General features: G+C 44.0%; 1 protein-coding gene across 1 annotated transcript in view; it reads left to right on the top strand.

The window, feature by feature from the left end:
• MRPL48 (mitochondrial ribosomal protein L48) overlaps window positions 1–23863 on the top strand; it is a 78669-nt gene that overhangs the window by 6786 nt on the left and 48020 nt on the right. The window contains exons 2-3 of the mRNA XM_003814667.6: window positions 10675–10727; window positions 13953–13990. Of these exons, the coding sequence (XP_003814715.3) occupies window positions 10675–10727; window positions 13953–13990 (91 nt within the window). The remainder of the gene's footprint in view (window positions 1–10674; window positions 10728–13952; window positions 13991–23863) is intronic.

A 23863-nucleotide genomic window follows, 5' to 3' on the forward strand; every position in this document is an offset into this window, starting at 1 on the left:
GACCAGCCTGACCAACATGGAGAAACCTCATCTCTACTAAAAATACAAAATTAGCTGGGCGTGGTGGCGCATGTGTGTAATCCCAGCTACTCGGGAGGTTGAGGCAGGAGAATCACTTGAATGTGGGAGGAGGAGGTTGCGGTGAGCCGAGATCATGCTATTGCACTCCAGCCTGGGCAACAAGAGTGAAACTCCATCTCTGGAAAAAAAAAAATTTAAATCAGGTCAGACAAACAAACAAACATTTTAGATGGTGACCACAAGATTGTAAAATTGGGTTAAGTTCGAGAGACTCTAGTTAGGGAATTGAGTTTAATGGAGCTCAGCTCTGGCTTAGAAGTATCATCCAGCACTTGTGTTGAGGGCAAGTATTTACTTCTTTTCTTTTTTTTTTTTTTTTTTTGAGTTGGAGTCTTGCTCTGTTGCCCAGGCTGGAGTGCAGTGGCATGATCTCGGCTCACCACAACCTCCGCCTCCCGGGTTCAAGCGATTCTCCTGCCTCGACCTCCTGAGTAGCTGGGATAACAGGCATGCACCACCATGCCCGGCTAATTTTTTTTTTTTTTTTTTTTGGAGACGGAGTCTTGCTCCGTCGCCCAGGCTGGAGTGCAATACTGTGACCTCAGCTCACTGAAACCTCCGCCTTCTGGGTTCAAGCAATTCTCCTGCCTCAACCTCCCAAAGTAGCTGGGACTACAGGCACCCACCACCACACCCGGCTAATTTTTTTGTATTTTTTTAGTAGAGACGGGGTCTCACCCTGTTGCCCAGGCTGGTTTTGAACTCCTGAGCTCAGCCAGTCCGCCCGCCTCGGCTTTCCAAAGTGCTAGGATTACAGGTGTGAGCCACTGCACCTGGCCTCATGCCCGGCTAATTTTTGTATTTTTAGTAGAGACAGGGTTTCACCATGTTGGCTAGGCTGGTCTCGAACACCTGGCCTTAGGTGATCCACCTGCCTCCGCCTCCCAAAGTTCTGGGATTACAGGCGTGAGCCACTGCACCTGGACTTCATCTCTGAATTTTTTTTTTTTAAGTATAACAGCAGGATCCAAGCAAGTTTGAGCAGTCATAAAAGTTTTCTTGTGACTCTTTTTTAATAATTAAAAAATATAATTCATTTATTATAATATTCACTCTTTTTTTTTTTTTTTGAGACCGAGTCTCTGTCACCCAGGCTGGAGTACAGTGGCGCGATCTCCGCTCACTGCAAGCCCCGCCTCCCGGGTTCACGCCATTCTCTTGCCTCAGCCTCCCCAGTAGCTGGGACTGCAGGCACCCGCCACCACGCCCAGCTAATTTTTTTTTTTTTTTTTTAGTAGAGATGGGGTTTCACTGTGTTAGCCAGGATGGTCTCTATCTGCTGACCTCATGATCCACCCGCCTCAGCCTCCCAAAGTGCTGGGATTACAGGCTTGAGCCACCGCACCCGGCCTATTCACTTTCAAAGTAGATAATTTAATGGTTTTTAGTATATTCACAAAGTTGTACAACTGTTACCACTATTTAATTCCTGAACATTTTTACCATCCCAAAAGGAAACTCCTTACCCATAAGTAGTCACTCCCCATACTGCCATCTCCCAGCCCTTAGCACCCACTAATCATCTTTCCGTCCTATGATTTGTCTATTCTAGTCATTTCATATAAATGAAATCGTGTAATATTGATGGCAGCAGTGGGCCATCTGGATTGGCTGCTGCCATCACTCTGGCTGCAGCAGGGAGGCGTGGCCAGAGCCAGTCAGAGCCAGGGACAAGTGGGAGCTCTGCCCCTTCCAAGTTGGTTTGGTGCCCAAGTCATGGCTGTGGATCTAGGCCTCCTGCTCCACGGAGCAAGCAGGAGCCCCGCTCTTCCGAGTGCAGTTACGGCCGCCCAAACCGTGACTGCGGACCCAGGCATCTGTGCACTCTTGTGGGGCCCAGGAAGGCTGCCCCAGCCCTCGCAGGCTCAGAGGTGTCTGCTCCTGCTGCCTGGCTTCTCCCTGCTGTCGGCACCAGCTCTGATCTTGGAGCAAAGCTGGGGCCAAGCCCAGGTACTGTCGCAGCCTGGCCGGGTGTACACACATTTGGGGCAGTGCTGACACGCCAGCCTCTTGCCTCCTTGGCCCCCTCTGGACTTTGGGCACCAACAGGCATAGGAGGGAAGCCAAAGCGGGGCTGAAGGCAGCTCAGCAGTGGCCTGCCCGTGCCCCTTGGCACCTACAGGGCACTATGAATGGCAGTGGGAGGCAGACAGCTTCCTGGGCAGAAGGGGGCAGGTTCCCAGTGATACCCCACCTTCAGGCCAGGGAGTGGCTGAAGTCTGGGGCTGGGCTGCCAGTCCCATGGACAGGAGTGGGAACTTAACGGTACCTTTTCCAGGCCTGCCCATGGCCACCCATGGACAAATCAACATGTACTTCCTTCCCTCTGAGGCTCATAAAAACTTTGGGTCTGGGTGTAGTGGCTCATGCCTGTAATCCCAGCACTTTGGGAGGCTAAGGCAGGCAGATCACCTGAGGTCAGGAGTTTGAGACCAACCTGGCCAACATGGTGAGACCCCATCTGTACTAAAAATACAAAAAAATTAGCCGAGCCTGGTGGTGGGCGCCTGTAATCCCAGCTACTTAGGAGGTCGAGGCAGGAGAATCCCTTGAACCCAGGAGACAGAGGTTGCAGTGAGATCACGCCATTGCACTCCAGCCTGGGTGAAAAGAGTGAGACTGTCTCAAAAAAAAGCAAACAAACCAAACTTGGGCTCAGCCAGAGCTGAGCAGACATCGGGACAACCGGCTGCAGAGAGGAGCTATCCACTCTACAGCCTTCTCTGCTGAGAGATGGGAAGACATTCAGATGACCTGCCTGCAGAGAGGAGCTGCCCACTCCAAGGTCCTCCTCTGAGCTATTCTGCCACTCAATAAAGCTCTTCTTTGTCTTGCTCACCCTCCGCTTGTCTGCATACCCCATTTGTTCTGGTTGCAGGACAAGAACTTGGGACCCGTTTAATGGCAGGGCTAAAAGAGCTGCAACAGAAACGGGAATGAGATGTGCCCCTTTTTCACCAGGTTGTGGGTGAAGAGAAGGAAAGAAGAGCTGCAGCCCTTCAGGGAGCCCAGACCTGGGAGCTCCCTGAGCCAGGGCTGTGACTCCCTCCTTGGAGCCCTGTGGTTGCTGGCATCTCCAAGCTTCTGAGCGCCACGTGTTCCCCAGTGCCAGCTGTGAAAGCTGCTTGTGGTGCACCTGGTCCGGCCTCGCAGAGAGCCAGTGCCTGTGCCAGCACCTGGAGCTGCCCACCCTGCTGCAGCAGCCGGCATGTCTGACTGTGCACATTGGCCAGACCCCATGCTCACTCACATACCCCTCACCGGCCTATGCCTGACTTGCCCTTGGCAGGCGTGGGACCCAGGCTGGTGGCGTGAGCGGAGGACAGCCTGCCAAGACAAGTGGGTGAAACAAGCCCAGTGGACCAGAGCAAAATTCGGGCAAAGATGCCACCAGCCACAGACTTTCCGGCCAGAAAAATGACACTCCAAAAATCCTGTAACAATATGTGAGGCCAGCTGACTTTCCAAGGACTATACAGCTAGTAAAATGGAAGTGCTAATATTCAAACACAAATTTGTGTTTGGGTTTGGATATAAAACTTGTGCTCCTAACAGCCATAAGGACCCAATCCAAAGGCAGACTTTGATAATCAACATAAATATGTTTAGAAGGTTATGGCTAAAGGAAAGACTGGAAACAAAAACAATTTTTTTTTTCTTTTTTGAGACAGAGTCTCGCTCTGTCGCCCTGGAGGGCAGTGGCACAATCTCGGCTCACTGCAACCTCCACCTCCTGGGTTCAAGTGATTCTCCTGCCTCAGTCTCCTGAATACCTGGGATTACAGGCGCCCACCACTGTGCCTGGCTAATTTTTGTATTTTTACAAAATACAAAATACAGCCTTTTACAAAATACAGCCTGTTGGCCAGGCTGGTTTCAAACTCCTGACCTCAGGTGATCTGCTCGCCTCAGCCTCCCAAAGTGCTGGGATTACACACGTGAGCCACCTCGCCTGGCCAACAAAAACAATTTTTAAAAGAACTTGAGAAAACCTGGAGGCAATGATTATTGCCTTCAAATATGTGAAGGGTTTGACTTCTTGTATGAAAAACAAGAACTGAACTTACTTTGTATGATGTCAGAGTGGGGAACTAGGCACAAACCGTAGAAGTTACAGGGAGATGGGTTTGGGCTTTCTATGTGGGAGAACATTCAGATAGTTAGCAGTGTCTGAAAATGTTTCAGTTTTGACCAGGGAGGTATTTAAGTAGCAGATGGATCATTATAGACAGAGAGGCTAGTATTGGTTGCGTACGTGGGAAAGGTAATGGTGAGGCTGGATGTGGTGGCTCACACCTGTAATCCCAGCACTTTGGGAGGCCGAGGTGGGCGGATCACGAGGTCAGGAGTTGGAGACCAGCCTGGCCAACATAGTGAAATCACGTCTCTACTAAAAATACAAAAAATTATCCGGGTTTGGTGACGGGCACCTGTAATCCCAGCTACTCAGGAAGCTGAGGCCGGAGAATCGCTTGAACCTGAGAGGCGGAGGTTGTAGTGAGCTGAGATCGCGCCATTGCACTCCAGCCCTGGCAACAGTGCAAGACTCCGTCTCAAGAAAAAAAAAAAGAAAAGAAAAGAAAGGAAGGTAGTGGTGGGCACTGAGAGTGGAAAGCCAGTGAGGAGAATTTGAAGCTTCTGATAAATGAACTTAGGCAGGGACTGGGCTTTTCCAGGATGCCTAAGATGAGAGTAAACTCCTTGTAAGCTTTGGAATGTAGAACCTGGGCAACATGGCAAAACCCCATCTCTACAAAGAAAAAATTAGCTGAGTGTAGTGGCGCACATCTGTAGTCCCAGCTACTTGGGAGGGTGAGGCAGGAGAATGGCTTAAGTCTAGGGGGTCGAGGTTGCAGTGAGCCATGATGATGCCACTTTACCCCAGCCTGGGTGACAGAGCAAGACCTTGTCTCAAAAACAAAAGAATTGGAATATAGATCAAGGTGTTGTTCATCTTGGAATAAAATAAGAGCTGTCATGTAATAGCCGACTTGCTTTGCAACAGGAGTATAGGATATAGTATATAGTAGTAGAGAGAGCTCTGATTGTGGGGTCAGCTAGAACATGACTTATTAGTTGTGTGCATTAGGCATGTTAATTCGCTTTTCTGAGCTTTGATTTCCTCACTATAAAATGCAGTAGAAATATCTACTTCACAGGCGTGGAACATAGGCACTAGAGACTTGGAAGGGTGGGAAGGCAGGAGGGGGATGAGGGATGAGAAATTACTTAATGGGTACAATGTTCATCATTTGAGTAATGGTTACACTAAAAACCCAGATTTCACCAATAAGCAATGTATCCATTTAACAAAATGGCACTTGTACTCCCTAAATCTATATAAAAGAAAATACAAAGAACTATGCCTCACAGAATGGTTGTGAGGATTAAAGGAGATGGTGTTTGGCATATAGCAGGTGCTCAGTAAATGGTAGGATTTTTGAATGGCTATTATCATTAGCTATGAACTTCATTAGTATAAATTGGTATCAGTTTTTTGAGAGGTAGTGTGGAAGAATAGAAGGGATGGACTTTGGATTCAGGCAGACCTGGGTTTGAATTTCTCTTACCAAACCTATAACTTTGGGCAATTTACATAAACTTTTTTTTCCTGTGTAAAATAGAGCCAGTTATCTCAATAATGCCCCATCAGAGAGGGTTGCTGTAACGATTAATTGAAATAATATGGGCCAGGCCTGGTGGCTGACTCCTGTAATCCCAGCATTTTGGGAGGTCAAGGCAGGAAGATTGCTTGAGGCCAGGAGTTTGAGACAGCATGGGCAATATAGTAAGATCCGGTCTCTTAAAAAAAAAAATTAAAAAAACAAATAGTATGCGTAAAGTGCCTAGCAAATAGGACTCAATAAATGGTAGTAACAATGCTATTTTAAATAATATTTATTAATACACAAATATATTCTGTTACTTTCATGAAACAGCTCTCAGTTGCTTGCATCAAAGACCCCTGACCCACTGCTCTCACCACCCACCCCAGACTCTGATGTCTTAAGCTACTCACATGCTATAGATTTTGCCCTGTGACTTCAGTTTTTTGGTAGTTGTGCAGTCCTTGCTTGGTTCCTGGCTCATGGGAGTATTTTTGTTACCCAGTGCAGCATCTGTGTCCTCATTCATTCATTCGCTGGCGTCACCATCCTCCTCTTCCACTTGCAGGGCCAGAGCTGCTCTTCATTTGCTGATGGGGAGGAGAGGGTAATTGTAGATACAGTCCCAAAATAGATTACTTTTGTCCAGATAAATAATGCCAAGCATTGCAGGGGAGAGGAAGCACATTTCCCAGAGCTGACAGGGAGAGTTCATACCATAATTTGAATGTCTTCCAGAAAGTTGTCAACTCTTTTTTCTTTTTCTTTCTTTTTTTTTTTTTGAGATGGAGTTTCGCTCTTGTTGCCCAGGCTGGAGTGCAATGGCGTGATCTCGGCTCACAGCAACCTCTGCCTCCCGGGTTCAAGCCATTCTCCTGCCTCAGCCTCCGGAGTAGCTGGGATTACAGGCATGCGCCACCATGCCCGGCTAATTTTGTATTTTTAGTAGAGACGGGGTTTCTCCATGTTGGTCAGGCTGGTCTCGAACTCCGGACCTCAGGTGATCCGCCCACCTCGGCCTCCCAAAGTGCTGGAATTACAGGCGTGAGCCACTGCGCCCGGCCGAAAGTTGTCAATTCTTAAGCCTGGCTTTTAGATAATTAAAACCTTGGTTATTGTAGAGACTCAGAAATCTGAACAATTAAAATGAGAAAGCAGTCTCATTTTGGTCTTTTTTTCCCATCCAGTCCCTCTTCTATATGAAGTGACCCATTTGAAAATATATTCTGTTCACTCTCATTTCTATTGTTTGTCATGGTTAATAGATCCCGGCCCTGGAGAGACTTTAGAGTCATCTGATCTAACTTCAAAGTACATGGCTAGTGGTTGGGGGAGCTGGCCTGACCTCTCCTGGGGCCCCAGTTTCCTACTCTGTCTTTTATGCTGACCAATATTAGGTTAAGTGTATTGCACACATACTTTACAAAGTCTTTTAGTACCTGATTCAATGTGCTTCTGGGATCATCTGCACATTTTGCCCTTCTGTCTATTCACATCCTTCCCAATCTTCATGGTTTTACATCCTCTGGGAGACTTTTCTTAAGTTTTATCTTTCCGCCTCCTAATTTCCTAAGCACTAACATCTTCATTTATGTGAGAAAAGGTGTAGAATAGTGGGGAAATTATGGATTTTGGTGTCAGAGAAACCCAAGACCCTATGCTAGCTTCAATAGTAGTTGTGTGACTTTGGGTAGGTTACTTAATCTGTTTCCTCAACTGTAAAGTGGTGATAATAATGCTTATCTTGTAAAGGTATTATGATTTAGACACATGGTAGGTGCTCAACAAAGTAGATGTCGGTGCTTAATATATGGTAGCAATGATTATCATTTATTCACTTCTTTCTAATCATTTATTCATCAGAACAAACCTTGATTGTCTACAATGTGCCTGAGAGGAAAGTGACATGACCCTTGCTCTGAGGATCTCTTGGTTTAGTATAGGGGTTCTTGGGTGATGAGAAGAGTTTTGGTGAATCTCCTGAAGTAGTAGGCAAACTCTTTATATATCCTTGCTTATATGCATTTGTCTAGGAAGAGGGTTCATGACTGAGCAGATCCTCAGCAACGTCTGTAACTCTGCAAAAGCTAAGGATTTCTCTTAGCCATCTCCCCCTGGATTTCCTGCCAGGTGTGCTTGTTGTTCGCACCACCTATTTTGACTTCATACAATGCCTGCAATATTGCTTAGCTGTTTAATACAAATGTATGTCTGTGTCTCCAGCCATCCAAATGCCTGAAGGACAGAGATTGTGCATACATTTTTTGATAGCTTTATTGAAATATAGTTCACATAACCTACAATTCACCTATTTAAAGTGTGGAATTCAGTAGCTTTTATTATATTCACAGAATTGTACAACCATTACTACAATCAGTTTGAGAACATCATCCCCCAAAAAAACTCCATACCCCTTAGCAGTCATCCACAGCTCCCCAGCCCTTCCAGCCCCAGGCAGCCACTAATTCACTTCCTTTCTCCATAGATTTCGCTATTCTGGATATTTCACAGAAATAGAATCATGTAATATTTGGTCCTTTGTGACTGGTTTCTTTTATTTAGTATAATGTTTTCAAGATTCATCCCTGTAGTTACATTTTGTTTTTATATTCTCTTTAACATTCAGCATAGCAGTTGGCATATAAGCTTTTTTTTTTTCTTTTTTTTTTTAACTTGAGACAGGGTCTCATTCTGTCACCCCAGGCCAGAGTGCAATGGCACAGTCACGGCTCATTGCAGCCTCAGCCCTCTGGGTCCAAGTGATCCTCCTACCTCAGCCTCCTGAGTAGCTGGGATCACAGGTGTGCACCACCACGCCTGGCTAATTTTTTGTTTTGTAGAGAAAGGGTCTTCCTATGTTGGCCAGGCTGGTCTCAAAATCCTAGGCTCAAGTGATCTTCCTACTTTGGCCTCCCAAAATGCTTGGATTGTAGGCATTAGCCACTACACCTGGCTTATAATAGACTTTTTAAAAATAAGCTTTATTTTAGAATAGTTTTAGATTTACAGAAAACTTGCAAAGACAGTACACAGAGTTCCCATATATCCCAAGTTCCCCTATTACTATTATCTTTACATTAGTGTGATTTATTTATTTATTTTTTGAGACAGAGTCTTGCTCTGTTGCCCAGACTGGAGTGCAATGGTATGATCTCTGCTCACTGCAACCTCTGCCTCCCGGGTTCAAGCGATTCTCCTGCCTCAGCCTCCTCCCAAGTAGCTGGGATTACAGGCACGCACCACCACCCCTGGCTAATTTTTGTATTTTTGGGAGAGACGGGGTTTCACCATGTTGTCCAGGCTGGTCTTGAACTCCTGGCCTCAAGTGATCTGCCTGCCTCAGCCTCCTCAAGTATTGGGATTACAGGCGTGAGCCCCCACACCCGGCCTAGTGTGATTTTTTTTTTTTTATAATTAATGAGCCAATATTGGTATATTAGCTAGTGTCCATACTTTATTCAGATTTCCTTACTTTTTCTCTAGTGTCCTTTTTCTGTTGCAGATCCCATTCAGGATATTATATTTTATTTAATCGTCGTCTTTTCCGTAAGCTCCTCTTGACTGATAGTTTCTCAGATTTTCCTTGTTTTTGCATACTAGACTTTTCATACATCCATGTTGAAAGAATTAAAATTGTTATCCATAGTGGGCAGGATTTTCTCTTTATGTTATGGGACCTTAAGAACAGACTTTTTTTTTGTTTCTTTCCCGTAAAACAAACAAACAAACAAAAGAACAGACGTTTGTTTGGAAGACTGAAGCAAGGGAATTGCTTGAGTCCAGGAGATCGAGGCTGCAGTTGCTATCATTATATTTGTTTTTTTGTTCTTATCTCCATTGTGAAGTATCATTATCACTGTCATTTTTTAATTTTATTTTTATATTTTAATATTTTTTTGAGACAGAGTCTTGCTCTGTTGCCCAGGCTAGACTGCAGTGGCGAGATCTCGGCTCACTGCAACCTCCGCCTCCTGGGTTCAAGGGATTCTCCTGCCTCAGCCTCCTGAGTAGCTGGGATTACAGATGCCCGCCACCATGCCTGGTTAATTTTTGTATTTTTAGTAGAGACGTGGTTTCACAATCTTGGCCGGGCTGGTCTTGAACTCCTGACCTCGTGATCCACCCACCTTGGCCTCCCAAAGTGCTGGGATTATAGGCGTGAGCCACCGCGCCCAGCCTATCACTGTTATTGAGAGAGACAGTGTACTATAATAGAGGCATAGCTTTTGTAGTAAGTCAGTCCTCTTTTTTTTTTGAGACGGAATCTCATTTTATGGCCCAGGCTGGAGTGCAGTGGCGCAATCTCTGCTCACTGCAACCTCCGCCTCCTGGGTTCAAGTGATTCTTCTGTCTCAGACTCCTGAGTAGCTGGGAGTACAGGCATGCACCACCATGCCCGGCTAATTTTTGTAATTTTAGTAGAGACAATACCATGTTGGTCAGGTTGGTCTTGAACTCCTGACCTCATGATCTGCCCGCCTCAGCCTCCCAAAGTGCTGGGATTACAGGCATGAGCCACCGCACCTGGCCATTAAGTCAGTCCTCTTAGCAGCTTATTAGGTATAATTTTTTGGAATATAACCTCTCTGGGTCTCAGTTGCTTTACTTACGAAATTGTCTTGCAGTGTTTTCAGAATTAAAGAAGATTTAATAAAGCCCCTCTCATGATGCTGTGCATGGCAGATGCAGAGTAATTATTGATTGATATTAGAAAAAAATAGATTAAGTTGGAAATGGTAAACGGTGAAAAAGCAGTGTGGGAGGGGGACTTCTGTTTTTTGAGCATTTACTGTAGTGGGTGGAATGAGAATGAGGACCTTGGTTTGTTTGCATGCTTGGTGTTAATTGTAGGGTAGCTTCTTTGTTAGATAAGAGCCTTTTTGTCCTTTTTTGGTTTGTGTACTGTGGGTTTCTTGCCTCTCTGAGAAGACATACTTGGAGGTCTATAAATGCTTAAGATTGTCCTAACGTGGCTGTTTCGCTGTAGATGCTGTGCCTGAGGAACAATACCATTTTTAAGCAAGCCTTTTCTCTCTTAAGGTAAGAATATTAAAAACAATAATTAAATATAGGTAACATTTGCCTTTGGCTTCATAGTTCATAGCATTTTTTCATCATATTTACTTGCATGTCTATAAGCACATTATGCATCTCCCCTGCCACCTTGCTCCTTCCCCATTCTCAGTTAATAGCATCTCCATTCATCTAGTTGCTGAGGCCAAAATACTTGCAGTTAATCTTTGATGCTGTTCTTTTTTTTTTTTTTCTTTTTGAGATGGAGTTTCACTCTGTCACCCAGGCTGGAGTGCAGTGGTGTGATCTTGGCTCACTGCAACCTCTATCTCCCAGGTTCAAATGATTCTTCCACCTCAGCCTCCCAAGTAGCTGGGATTACATGCACCTGCCACCATGCCCAGCTAATTTTTGTATTTTTGTAGAGATGGGGTTTCACCATGTTGGCCAGGCTGGTCTTGAACTCCAGATCTCAGGTGATCTGCCTGCCTCGGCCTCCCAAATTGCTGGAATTACAGGTGTGGGCCCCCGCGTCCAGCCAGATGCTGTTAATTCTTCAGCAAAACTTGTTGGCTTTACTTTTGAAATATAAACAGAACCTTTTTTTTTTTTAATTGAGACAGCGTCTACCTCTGTTGCCCAGGCTGGAGTGTAGTGTCATGATCACAGCTCACTGTAGCCTTGACCTCCCAGGCTCAAGTGGTTCTTCTACCTCAGCCTCCCAAGTAGCTGGGACTACAGGCATGTACTAGCATGCCCCATTCGTTTTTGTATTTTTTGTGGAGACGGGGTTTTGCCATGTTGCCCAGGCTGGTCTTGAACTCCTGGGCTCAAGTGATCTGCCCAAAGTGCGGGGATTACAGGCATGAGCCACTGTGCCAGACCTAGAACCATTTCTTTCTCCAGTTTTTGCCTCATGCTTTCTGTTATGCTAAACCACTAGGGGCCAGCTCCTTATTTTCTCATTGCCTTTACTACCATCACTTTGCCGCCCAACTGGTCTCCCTAGTTTACCTTTGTCTTCTGTTCTTCACAGTAAAGCAGAGTGATTTTTTTTTTTAAAGAGACCTAACATTATGAACATAAGAATGATTCTTTTAAAGCCAAGTTAGCTCACATCACTCCTTTGCTCCAAATTCTCCAGTGGTATCCCATCTTACTCAAACTAAAACCTGCAATCTTTACCATGGCCTATAGGACCTTCCATAATCTGTATCCTCATTTTATACTACTTACTCAGCATTAGCTGTGCTGTGGTTTGCTATTCCTTGATAATCTAAGCACCTTCCCACCCCAGGATCTGTGCATATTCTTTCCTCAGATATCCATATGGTTTGTCCTATACTTTTTTCAGGTTTCTGTCCAAATGTCATCCCATCCAAGAGGCCTTCCCTGACTACTCTATGTAAAATATACACCCCTCCATCAATCTCTGTTCCTTTATACTTTGCTTTTTCTTTATAGCAGATGTCACCATCTGACTCATTTTTTATATATAAAAATGTTTAACTGTCTTTCCTTGCCCCTTAAAAATAAGCATCATGGGGATACTGCCCTATTCCTAGGCCTACGATGGTATCTGACACATAGTAGGCATTTAATAAATATTTGTTAAATGAATGAATTGACCTTCATAGTGACCTGGTAAAACAGATGATATTATCTCAATTTTATATAAATAACTGGGGTCCAGAGAGTTTAATCTGTTGTTTTAATATGATGGAGCTAATTTGGGTTGGAATTAGGATTCAAATCCAAGTTGTCTTTTTTTTTAAACTGTTCTGTGTATAGATTGCTCTCCATTGTTTTTCTTTTTTCTTTATTTTTTTGAGACAGAATCTCTTTCACCCAGGCTGGAGTGCAGTGGCACTATCTCAGTTCACTGCAACCTCTACCATCCAGGTTCAAGCAATCCTCCTGCCTCAGCCTCCTGAGTAGCTGGGGTTACAGGCACCCACCACCATGTCTGGCTAATTTTTCTATTTTTAGTAGAGATGGGGTTTCACCATGTTGACCTGGCTAGTTTCGAACTCCTGACCTCAAGTGATCCATGCTCCTCAGCCTCCCAAAGTGCTGGTATTACAGGCATGAGCCACCGTGCCCAGGCTCCCCATTGTTTTTCTCTAAGTGTGATGAAATACATTTGGTGGTTTATTTCTCTGTTCAGCAGCAAATATGCACCAAGTGTCTTTTGTGTGACAGCCACAGGATATAAAATAATGTATCGTATATCTTCCCGAACTACTCGGCACTCATGATCCTGGATGATTTCTTGAGTCCTTAACATTTATTGAGGGCTTTCTCCCTTTATTTCCCTTCCATCTTCTTTTTTTTTTTTTCTTAATCCCAAATGTGATAGTATCCCGTTCCATCTTAATCTATTATCCCATCTTAATCAGTCAACTACTATTTGATAAGCACCTCCTATGGCACCATACTAGCTATTTTTCATTATCTCTAATCTTCACAAAAAACACTACAAGACAAATATAAATATCATTTTGCAAAAGAGGAAACTGACTCAGAGTTTAAGATACATTTTCAGTCCCATGAGATTGTAGTATTATTATCTTTTTTTTTTTTTTTTTTTTTTTGAGATGGAGTTTCGCTCTTGTCGCCCAGGCTGGAGTGCAGTGGCACGATCTTGGCTTACTGCAACCTCCGCCTCCCAAGTTCAGGTGATTCTCCTGCCTCAGCCTCCCAATTAGCTGGGATTACAGGTGCCCACCACCAAACCCGGGTAATTTTTTGTATTTTTAGTGGAGACGGGGTTTCGCCATATTGGGCAGGCTAGTCTCGAACTCTTGACCTCAGGTCATCTGCCTGCCTCGGCCTCCCAAAGTGCTGGGATTACAGGCGTGAGCCGCTGCGCCCGGCCACTTCTTCGTTTTTTAAAACTCACCTCAAAATAGTTTCACCTCCCCAGTAGGAGTGACCATACTTTCCTTTGTGTCCTATTTAATTTTATACGTTTCTTTTCTGGATCAATACTATATTGTGGCTCACATTCGTTTACCAGCACCTTTCCCAACTAGACCATGGATAGAGACATCTTACTTATATTTGCATTCTCAGGATGTGGCACTTTGGCACACATCAGGTGCTTATTAAAGTTTGTGGAAGGAAGAAAGGAAAGAAGGAGTAAGGAAACAGCATTGATGCATCTTTAGTGATAGAATATAAATTTTGCCAACTATGCAAATAAAATATGGGTTTCTAATTGTATTGAACATACTTTCTCCCTCCTTTTAGGTTTAGAACTTCAGGAGAGAAGCCCATCTATTCTGTAGGTAAGCAGTTTTTACCTGATGTAGTTGGCCTGCTTTAAGTGACCCTTTAGCACTCTATAATAATTTTGCCTAGAAGGAAGCCTACCATATCTTTGAGAACAGTGGCCTGAACCAAACCCCACCCCTCCATGTGAGCATGGAATAGAACCATGGGTGAGAACATCAAGTAGTGGCTAAGAGCAAGAGCTCTACAGTAAGTTTGGATTCCAACTGTACTACATATTTATTTGATCTTTGGCCATTTCTCTGTAGCTTGGTTTCCTCACCTTAAAAAATGAGCAGGCTGTGAGGCCGGGTGCGGTGGCTCACACCTGTAATCCCAGCACTTTGGGAGGCCGAGGCGGGCGGATCACCTGAAGTCAGGAGTTCGAGACCAGCCTGGCCAACATGGTGAAACCCTGTCTCTACTAAAAATACAAAAAATTAGCTGGGCGTGGTGGCAGGCGCCTGTAATCCCAGCTACTCGGGAGGCCGAAGCAGGAGAATTGCTTGAGCTCGGGAGGCGGAGGTTGCAGTGAGCTGAGATTACGCCATTGCACTCCAGCCTGGGGGACAAGAGCGAGACTTCATCTCAAAAAAAAAAAAAATAATGAGAAGGCTGTGCAGCATGGTGAGACCCTGTCTCTACAAAAATTTTTTAAAAATTAACTGGGTGTGGTGGCACAGGCTTGTGATCCCACCTACTCCAGAGGCCAAGGCAGGAGGATCTCTTGAGCCCAGGTTACAGTGAGCTATGACTGTGCCACTGCACTGCAGCCTGGGTGACAGAGCAAGATCCTGTCTCTTAAATTAAAAAAATTAAAAAAAAAGAGGATAATTGTAATACAAACTGTAGTGTACCATTTGAAGATTCAGTGAGACAAAAGATATAAAGTGCTTGGCCAGGTGTGGTGGCTCACGCCTGTAATCCCAGCACTTTGGGAGGCCGAGGAGGGTGGATCATGAGGTCAGATCAAGACAATCCTGGCTAACACAGTGAAACCCCATCTCTACTAAAAATACAAAAAATTAGCCGGGCGTGGTGGCACATGCCTGTAGTCCCAGCTACTCGGGAGGCTGAGGCAGGAGAATTGTTTGAACCCCGGAGGCAGAGGTTACAGTAAGCCGAGATCGTACCACTGCACTCCAGCCTGGGCGACAGAGCGAGACTCCGTCTCAAAAAAAAAAAAAAAAAGATAAAATGCTCAAAAAGTAGCAGCTGTAATTATTATTATTATTAATACTGCTACTATTCCAGAACTGCCTTGTATGTCCATCATCAGGCTAGGGCTTTTCTCACACTGTTTAATCCAAAATGAATGTCCATTCAGTCTGATTAACTCAATGGATTTCCATCTCTGTTTCAACCCAATTACTTGCCATTTTTGCTTTGTCTATTATGTGAGAAATTTCAATGGAGTTGTTGGATTTTAATGACGTTTGTCATGTCTGACAAGTATCAGAGATAAAGGAATGGAAGTAAGGAAGGGAACTAACATTTTTTACTCAGTGCCTACTGTGTGCAAGGAAGTGTGGAAGAGGCTTTACATATGTTAATTATTTTAGAAGATGGCGGCAATGTGTAGGGAATCACCATTTCTACTGGGCCCAAAGCCTAACATCTCAAAATAATGGGCTTCTTTTTATTTATACATTCTCTTGACAAACATGTATCTTACTAGATTGTGTGTTAGATGCTGGTGATACAAAATTAAGAGGATATAGTCCTTGCTATTTAGTAGTTTTAGAAGCTTATTTTTTCCCTAGGAATAATACAATGAACATTTCTTTACCCACTATTTAGATTCAACTTTTGTTAACATTTTGTCATGTTAGCTTCTTAAAAATCAGACATCATGATACTTTACGCTTGAATACTTTAGCTTGGGTTTTTAGAAATAAGGATATTTTCGGGCAGGCGCAGTGGCTCATGCCTGTAATCCCAGTACTTTGAGAGGCTGAGATGGGCGGATCACCTTAGGTCAGGAGTTCAAGACCAGCCTGACCAACATGGAGAAACCCCATCTCTACTAAAAATACAAAATTAGCCGGGCGTGGTGGAGCATGCCTGTAATCCCAGCTACTTGGGAGCCTGAGGCAGGAGAACCGCTTGAACTTGGGAGGCGGAGGTTGCAGTGAGCCGAGATCGTGCCATTGCACTCCAGCCTGGGCAACAAGAGCGAAACTCTGACTCAAAAAAGAAAAAAGAAATAAGGATGTTTTCTTTCTTTTTTTTTTTTTTATTGTAATTTAAGTTCTGGGTTACATGTGCAGAACGTGCAGTTTTTTTACATAGGTATACACGTGCCCTGGTGGTTTACTGCACCCATCAACCCATCACCTACATTAGGTATTTCTCCTAATGTTATCTCTCCACTAGCCGCCCCACCCCCGGAGAGGCCCTGGTATGTGATGTTCCCCTCCCTGTGTCCATGTGTTCCCATTGTTCAACTCCCACTTATGAGTGAGAACATGCAGTGTTTGTTTTTCTGTGGTTTTTGTAATAGTGTGGAGTGCCTGCAAAGGATATATTAAGCAGCCCATTAGATACACTGATCTTGAGCTAAAAATTTAGGTCTGAGTTGAAACTATAAATATGAAAGTCATTATTTTGTCAGTTTTAATTGAAGCCATGGGAATGAATGTGATCACTTAAGGAGAAAAGGTGGAGAAGAGACCCATGGATCATACCCTGAGGAATTTCAACCTTAAAAATCTGGGTAGAGGGAGAAAGGCTAATGAAGCTGAGAAAGAGAGACCATAGTGGAGAAAACCTGGATAGTATAGTATCATGGCAGGCAAGAGGAGAGCGTTTCAAGAAGGAAAGAGTGGCCAACCATGTTACAGTTTCAACTGTGCTACTGAGAGATCAGGAAAAACATGAACATGGTAGTATCCTTGGATTTTAGCAATCTAGAGGTCACTGGTGACCTTAGGGAGGGTAGTCTAGGTAGGTGGGGTGGATGGGTTGTGGAAATTAACCATGAGGTGACAAGTGAATGAAAGTCCAAGAGTTAGGAAAAAAATGACTGTAGACAATGCTTTAAAAAAGTTTGAGACTGAATGGGTCAATAAAATATTGGCAGGAACTGAAGAGAGATGTAGGGTGAAGGAAAGGTTTTTTTAAAAATTGTTTATCTCTTAATTATACTTTTTATTTTGAGAGATATAAAAAATATAGAAGAGTAAAAGAGTAATATGTCAAATAAACCGAGAATTGGCAACTATTAACATTTTGTCAGACTTTCATTGTCTTTTTTGTATTAAAACAAAAAGATCTATGTTCAAGTCGTCATTATTCTCTAGCCTTGGTCTTATCCCTTATCCTTCTCAACCATAGGCAAAGTTTATTTTGAATTGGTATATATTCTGAGGAAAGTCTTTTAAAAAAATTATTAGGTTGGTGCAAAAGTAAAAATAATGGCAAAAACTGCACTTTTGCACCAACCTAATACTATTAAAACTATCACCTGTTAAAAAATTGAAATGGATGCATATGGGAAGAATAAACTTAAACTGTACAAAAGGGTATATGATGAAAAGTGAAATTTTATTGCCCTTTCCCAGTCTTTTTTTTTGAGATGGAGTCTCGCTCTGTTGCCCAGACGAGTGCAATGGCGAGATCTTGGCTCACTGCAAGCTCCACCACCTGGGTTCACACCATTCTCCTGCTTCAGCCTCCCAAGTAGCTGGGACTACAGGCACCCGCCACCACGCCCCACTCATTTTTTGTAGTTTTTAGTAGAGATGGGGTTTCACCGTGTTAGCCAGGATGGTCTAGATCTCCTGACCTCGTGATCCAACCGCCTCGGCCTCCCAAAATGCTGGGATTACAGGTGTGAGCCACCGCGCCCGGCCCTCTTTCCCAATCTTAACTCCCTCATGATATCCACTGATAGCAATTTCTTGTGTATCTTTCAGGAAGATTTTATGTATATATGAAGATTTATATTATGTGTGTGTATGACTGTATCTTAATGCTGGACATTTAGGTTGTTTTTAGTTTTTTGCTGTTTCAAAAAATGGTACACCAGCCATTTTCGTATGTCTTTGTAAACTTGTTCCTGTACATTTGTAAGATAAATTCCTGGAATTGAAATCGCTGAGTCAATGCATTATGAATTGGAGATTTTGATAAGTATTGCCGGACTATCCACCAGAGAAGTTGTATTAATTTACATTTCTATTTTCCGGCCCAAACTGGGTTTTATAAAACATTTACTGTTAGCTGGAAGCACTGGCATGGACTTGTAGTCCCAGCTACATGGAAAGCTAAAGTCCCAGAATGGTCCTTTGAGCCCAGGAGTTTGAGGCTGTACCGCACTTTGATTTTGCCTGTGAATAGATGCCATACTCTAGCCTGGGCGACAGAGCAGGATCCCATGTCTAAATATATATATATATATATATATATATATATATTTTTTTTTTTTTTTTTTTTAATTTTTTATTGTTTTTGAGACTGAGTCACGTTCTGTCACCCAGGCTGGAGTACAGTGGCACGATCTTGGCTCACTGCAACCTCCACCTCCTGGGTTCAAGAGATTCCCCTGCCTCAGCCTCCCAAGTAGATGGGACTACAGGCGTGTGCCACCATGCCTGGCTAATTTTTGTATTTATTAGTAGAGACAGGGTTTCACCATGTTGGCCAGGCTGGTCTCTAATTCCTGACCTCAGGTGATCCACCCACCTCGGTCTCCCATAGTGCTAAGATTACAGGTGTGAGCCACTGCACCTGGCCTAAAAAAAAATATTTTTTTTGTTAGTGAAAATTATGTCTCATTTTAATTTGTGTGTCTTGAATTTGTCATCTTTTCATATGGTTATTTGCCATTTGTATTTGTTTCCTAATGAATTGCCTATTTATTTACTTATTTTTGAGACAGAGTCTCACTCTGTCACCCAGGCTAGAGTGCAGTGGCATGATCTTGGCTCACTGCAACCTCTGCCTCCTAGGTTCAAGTGGTTCTCCTGCCTCGGCCTCCTGAGTAGTTGGGACTACAGGAATGTGCCACCACGCCTGGCTAATTTTTTTGTATTTTTAGTAGAGACAGGGTTTCACCATGTTGGTCAGGCTGGTCTCTAACTCCTGACCTCAGGTGATTCACCCACCTCGGCCTCCCAAAGTGCTGGGATTACAGGCGTGAGCCACTGTGCCTGGCCCATTTATTTTTTTTGTCAATTTTTCTATTGGATTGTTTACTTTTTCATTTTTGATTTGTAAGAACTTTTAATATAGTTCTTATATATTAAGGAAATTAGCATTTCTCTGTTACATATGCTTGTACTTTTTCTAGTCATTTATCCCTTGACTTTATGTTTGTGTTTTCTCCATTAAACAGAAGCTTTAGATTTTTATATAGTTATGTTTATTAATCTTTGATTTCTAGATTTTGTTTCATGCTTAAAAAGGTCTTTTCTACCCTAAGATTATTTTTTAAAATCCATGGCTGGGCACGGTGGCTCACGCCTGTAATCCCAGCACTTTGGGAGGCCGAGGCGGGTGGATCACAAGGTCAGGAGATCAAGACCATCCTGGCTAACACGGTGAAACCCCGTCTCTACTAAAAATACAAAAAATGAGTGGGACGTGGTGGCGGGTGCCTGTAGTCCCAGCTACTCCAGAGGCGGAGGCAGGAGAATGGCGTGAACCCGGGAGGCAGAGCTTGCAGTGAGCCGAGATCTCGCCACTGCACTCCAGCCTGAGCGACAGAGTGAGACTCTGTCTCAAAAAAAAAAAAAAAAAATCCTTCATGTTACCTTCTGATAAATATTTTTTCTTTTCAATATGTGGTCCAGACCAGGTGTAGTGGGTTACGCTTATAACCTCAGCACTTTGGGAGGTTGAGGGGAAGATCACCTGAGCCCAGGAGTTCAAGACCATCCTGGACAACATAGGGAGACTCCATCTCTACAAAAAAAAAATAATTAGCCTGGTGGGATAGCGAGTGCCTGTGGTCCCAGCTACTTAGAAGACGAAGACTGAGGTGGGAGGATTGCATGAGTCAGACTGAAGTTGCAGTGAGCTATGATTTTGCCACTGTGCTCTAGCCTGGAAGACAGCACGAGATCATGTCTCAAAAAGAAAAAAAAAGAGTGAGGCGGGGCACGGTGGCTCACGCGTGTAATCCCAGCACTTTGGGAGGCTGAGGCCAGTGGATCACCTGAGGTCAGGAGTTCGAGACCAGCCTGGCCAATATGGTGAAACCCCATCTCTACTAAAAATACAAAAATTAGCCAGGCATGGTGATGCATGCCTGTAATCCCAGCTACTGAGGAGGCTGAGGCAGGAGAATTGCTTGAACCTGGGAGGCGGAGGTTGCAGTGAGCCGCGATTGTGCCATTGCACTCAAGCCTAGGCGACAAGAGTGAGACTGTCTCAAGAAAAAAAAAAGTGAGGCTGGGTGCAGTGGCTCATGCTTGTAATCTCGGCACTTTGGGAGGCCGAGGCAGGTGGATCACTTGAGGTCAGGAGTTCTAGACCAGCCTGGTCAACATGGTGAAACCCTGTCTCTACTAAAAATACAAAAATTAGCCAGGCGTGGTGGTCACACGCCCGTAATCCCAGCTACTCCGGCAGCTGAAGGAGAATCCCTTGAACCTGGGAGGCGGAGGTTGCAGTGAGCCGAGATGTCTTGCCACTGCACGTCAGCCAGGATGACAGAGCAAGACTTGGTCTCATAAATAAATAAATAAATAAATAAATAAATAAATAAATAAATAAAATAAAAAAGTGTTCCATCTGGAATTATAAGTGGAGCATGAATATAGTTTCTCCCCCTTAATGAATGAATGAAGTCAGTTGTTTCAACATTTATTAAAATATCCATGTTTTTGGCTGGGCGTCGTGGCTCATGTTTGTAATCTTAGCACTTTGGAAGTTCAAGGTAGGTGGATCACCTGAGGTCAGGAGTTCACGACCAGCCTGACCAACATGGTGAAACCCCATCTCTACTAAAAATAGAAAAATTAGCCGGGCGTGGTGGTGCTCCTGTAATTCCAGTTACTCAGGAGGCTGAGGCAGGAGAATAGCTTGAACCTGGGAGGCGGAGGTTGCGGTGAGCCGAGACCACGCCATCGCACTCTAGCCTGGGCAACGAGAGCGAAACTCCATCTCAAAAAAAAAATCTGTGTTTTTCCTGGAGGTTTGAGAATGTAACCTTTATCATATTCTAAGTTCCTGTGTAGATCTGGGATTTTTAAGTTTTTTATTTGGAGTCAGGATCTCTCTTTGCTGCCCGGACTTTGATACCATCACAGCTCACCACAGTCTTGAGCTCCTAGGTTCAAGGGATCCTTCCACCTTGGCCTCCCAAAGTGCTGAGATTACATTTGTGAGCCACAATACCCAGCCTAAGTCTAGGACTATTTTTTGTTTTGTTTTTTTTACTTAAAAATTTTTAAAAATAGAGACTAGGCCTCCTGCCTCGGCCTCCCAAAGTGCTGGGACCGCTCGCTCTGTCACCCAGGCTGGAGTGTAGTGGCACCATCACAGCTTACTGCAGCCTCAACCTCCCAAGCTCAAGCCATCCTCTCACCTCAGACTCCTCAGTAGCTGGGACTAAAGGCCTGTGCCACCATGCTTGACTTTTATTTTATTTTTTTTTATAGAGACAGGGTCTCCCTACGTTGCCCAGGCTGGTCTTGAAGTCCTGAGCTTAAGCAATCCTCCTGCCTTGGCCTCTCAAAGTTCTGGCTTCACAGGCATGAGCCACTGGGCCTGGCTTGGAACTACTTTTTATTTTTTTATTTTATTTTATATTTATTTATTTATTTATTTATTTGAGACGGAGTCTTGCTCTGTCGCCCAGGCTGGAGTGCAGTGGCGCGATCTCGGCTCACTGTAAGCTCCACCTCCCGGGTTCATGCCATTCTCCTGCCTCAGCCTCCCGAGTAGCTGGGACTACAGGCGCCCACCACCATGCCCAGCTAATTTTTTGTATTTTCAGTAGAGACGGGGTTTCACCGTGTTAGCCAGGATGGTCTCGATTTCCTGACCTCGTGATCCGCCCGCCTCGGCCTCCCAAAGTGCTGGGATACAGGCGTGAGCCACCGCGCCCGGCCGGAACTACTTTTTAAACTTCATCTTGTTTCATTGATCTGTATATGTATTTGATGCCAGTATGAAACTGTTTTAAAGCTTTTTGGTTACTACAGTTTTTTAGTATCTTTTAGTTTTTTATTTTTGAGATGGAGTTTTGCTCTTGTTGCCCAGGCTAGAGTGCAATGGCACGATCTTGGCCCACTGCAACCTCCACCTCCCGGTTCAAGCGATTCTCCTGCCTCAGCCTCCTGAGTAGCTGGGATTACAGGCATGCGCCACCATGCCCAGCTAATTTTGTATTTTTAGTAGAGACGGGGTTTCTCCATGTTGGCCAAGCTAGTCTCGAACTCCCGACCTTAGGTGATCCGCCCGCCTTGGCCTCCTAAATTGTTGGGGTTACAGGCATGAGCCACCCTGCCCAGCTGGTGGTATATTTTAGTATCTGGTAGCTACCTAATTCGGAGGTCATTTTTTGTTTATTTTGTTTATTTATTTATTTTTTTTGAGATGGAGTCTCACTCTGTCGCCCACACTGGAGTGCAGTGGTGCCATCTCAGCTCACCGCAACCTCTGGCTCCCAGGTTCAAGTGATTCTCCTGCCTCAGCCTCCCAAGCAGCTGGGATTACAGGTGTGCACTACCATGCCTGGCTAATTGTTTTTGTATTTTTTTTAATAGAGACGGGTTTTCACCATGTTGGCCAGGCTGGTCTCTAACTCTTGACCTCAGGTGGTTCACCCGCTTGGGCCTCCCGAAGTGCTGGGTTTACAGGCATGAGCCACCATGCTCAGCCTGTTTATTTTGTTTTTGAAGTTGGCATCAAATAGGGCACGTTAAATGGCTATTGGAAAAGATCCAATAGGAATCATTTTGAAAAGATATGTGGGGATAGTGCATAATTTTTTCAACATTTTTCTATTTGGAGAAATTTAAATTGTTACCAAGATTTTGCAATGGAAACAACACTGTGATGAACATTCTTGGGCAATATTTGTGCCATTGTCTGATTACTTAGGGTACATTTCTGAAAGTAGAACTATTGGGTCAAAGGAAATACACATTTTTAAAGCTGTTGATGTGTATTACTAAATTGATCTCCAGAAAGATTGCACCATTTTATACTTCTCTATTTGAGAATCCCTTTTTACATACTCATCAACATCGAGTATTATTTTTAATATTTGCTAATATTGTAGGTTAAAACGTGCTTTCCCTTGTGTTTGGAATTTTCATGTCTTTGATTACTAGTTGGTTGAACATATTTTTGTACATTTACTTGCTATTTATTTATTCTTTCCTTTGCCCATGTTTCAACTGTGACTGGAGAATACTAGTCCCTAGAAGGTTCCAAGTCCCAGAATAACTCACTAATGTTGGCTCACCAGGATAATTTCCACTTGAAAGCACACAGTTTTGTTGGTATTTTTTATAGGTTCTTTCAGATATTTATTTTTGTTGTTGTTGTTGTTTTTGTTTTTGAGAGAGAGAGGGTCTTGCTTATGGCCCAGGCTTGAGTACAGTGGCATGATCATAGCTCCCTGCAGCCTCGAACTCCTGGGTTCAAGCAATCCTCCTGCCTCAGCCTCTGGAGTAGCTGGGATTACAGGTATGCGCTACCATGCCCAGCTAATTTTTTATTTTTTAAATTTTTTGTGAAGACAGGGTCTTGCTGTGTTGCCTAGGCTGGTCTTGATTTCCTGGCCTCAAGTAATCTTCCCACCTCAGCCTCCAAAGTGTTGGGATTACAGGTGTCAGTCACTGCACCCAGCCTGAGATATCTTTAAAGTCAGAAATTTCAGAATTGAATTACAATGATGTTCAGAAAGGAAGAGTAGGGAAAGTGCCCCATTC

This window comes from Pan paniscus, chromosome 9, assembly GCF_029289425.2.
Source record: "Pan paniscus chromosome 9, NHGRI_mPanPan1-v2.0_pri, whole genome shotgun sequence".
NCBI classification, from domain to species: domain Eukaryota; kingdom Metazoa; phylum Chordata; class Mammalia; order Primates; family Hominidae; genus Pan; species Pan paniscus.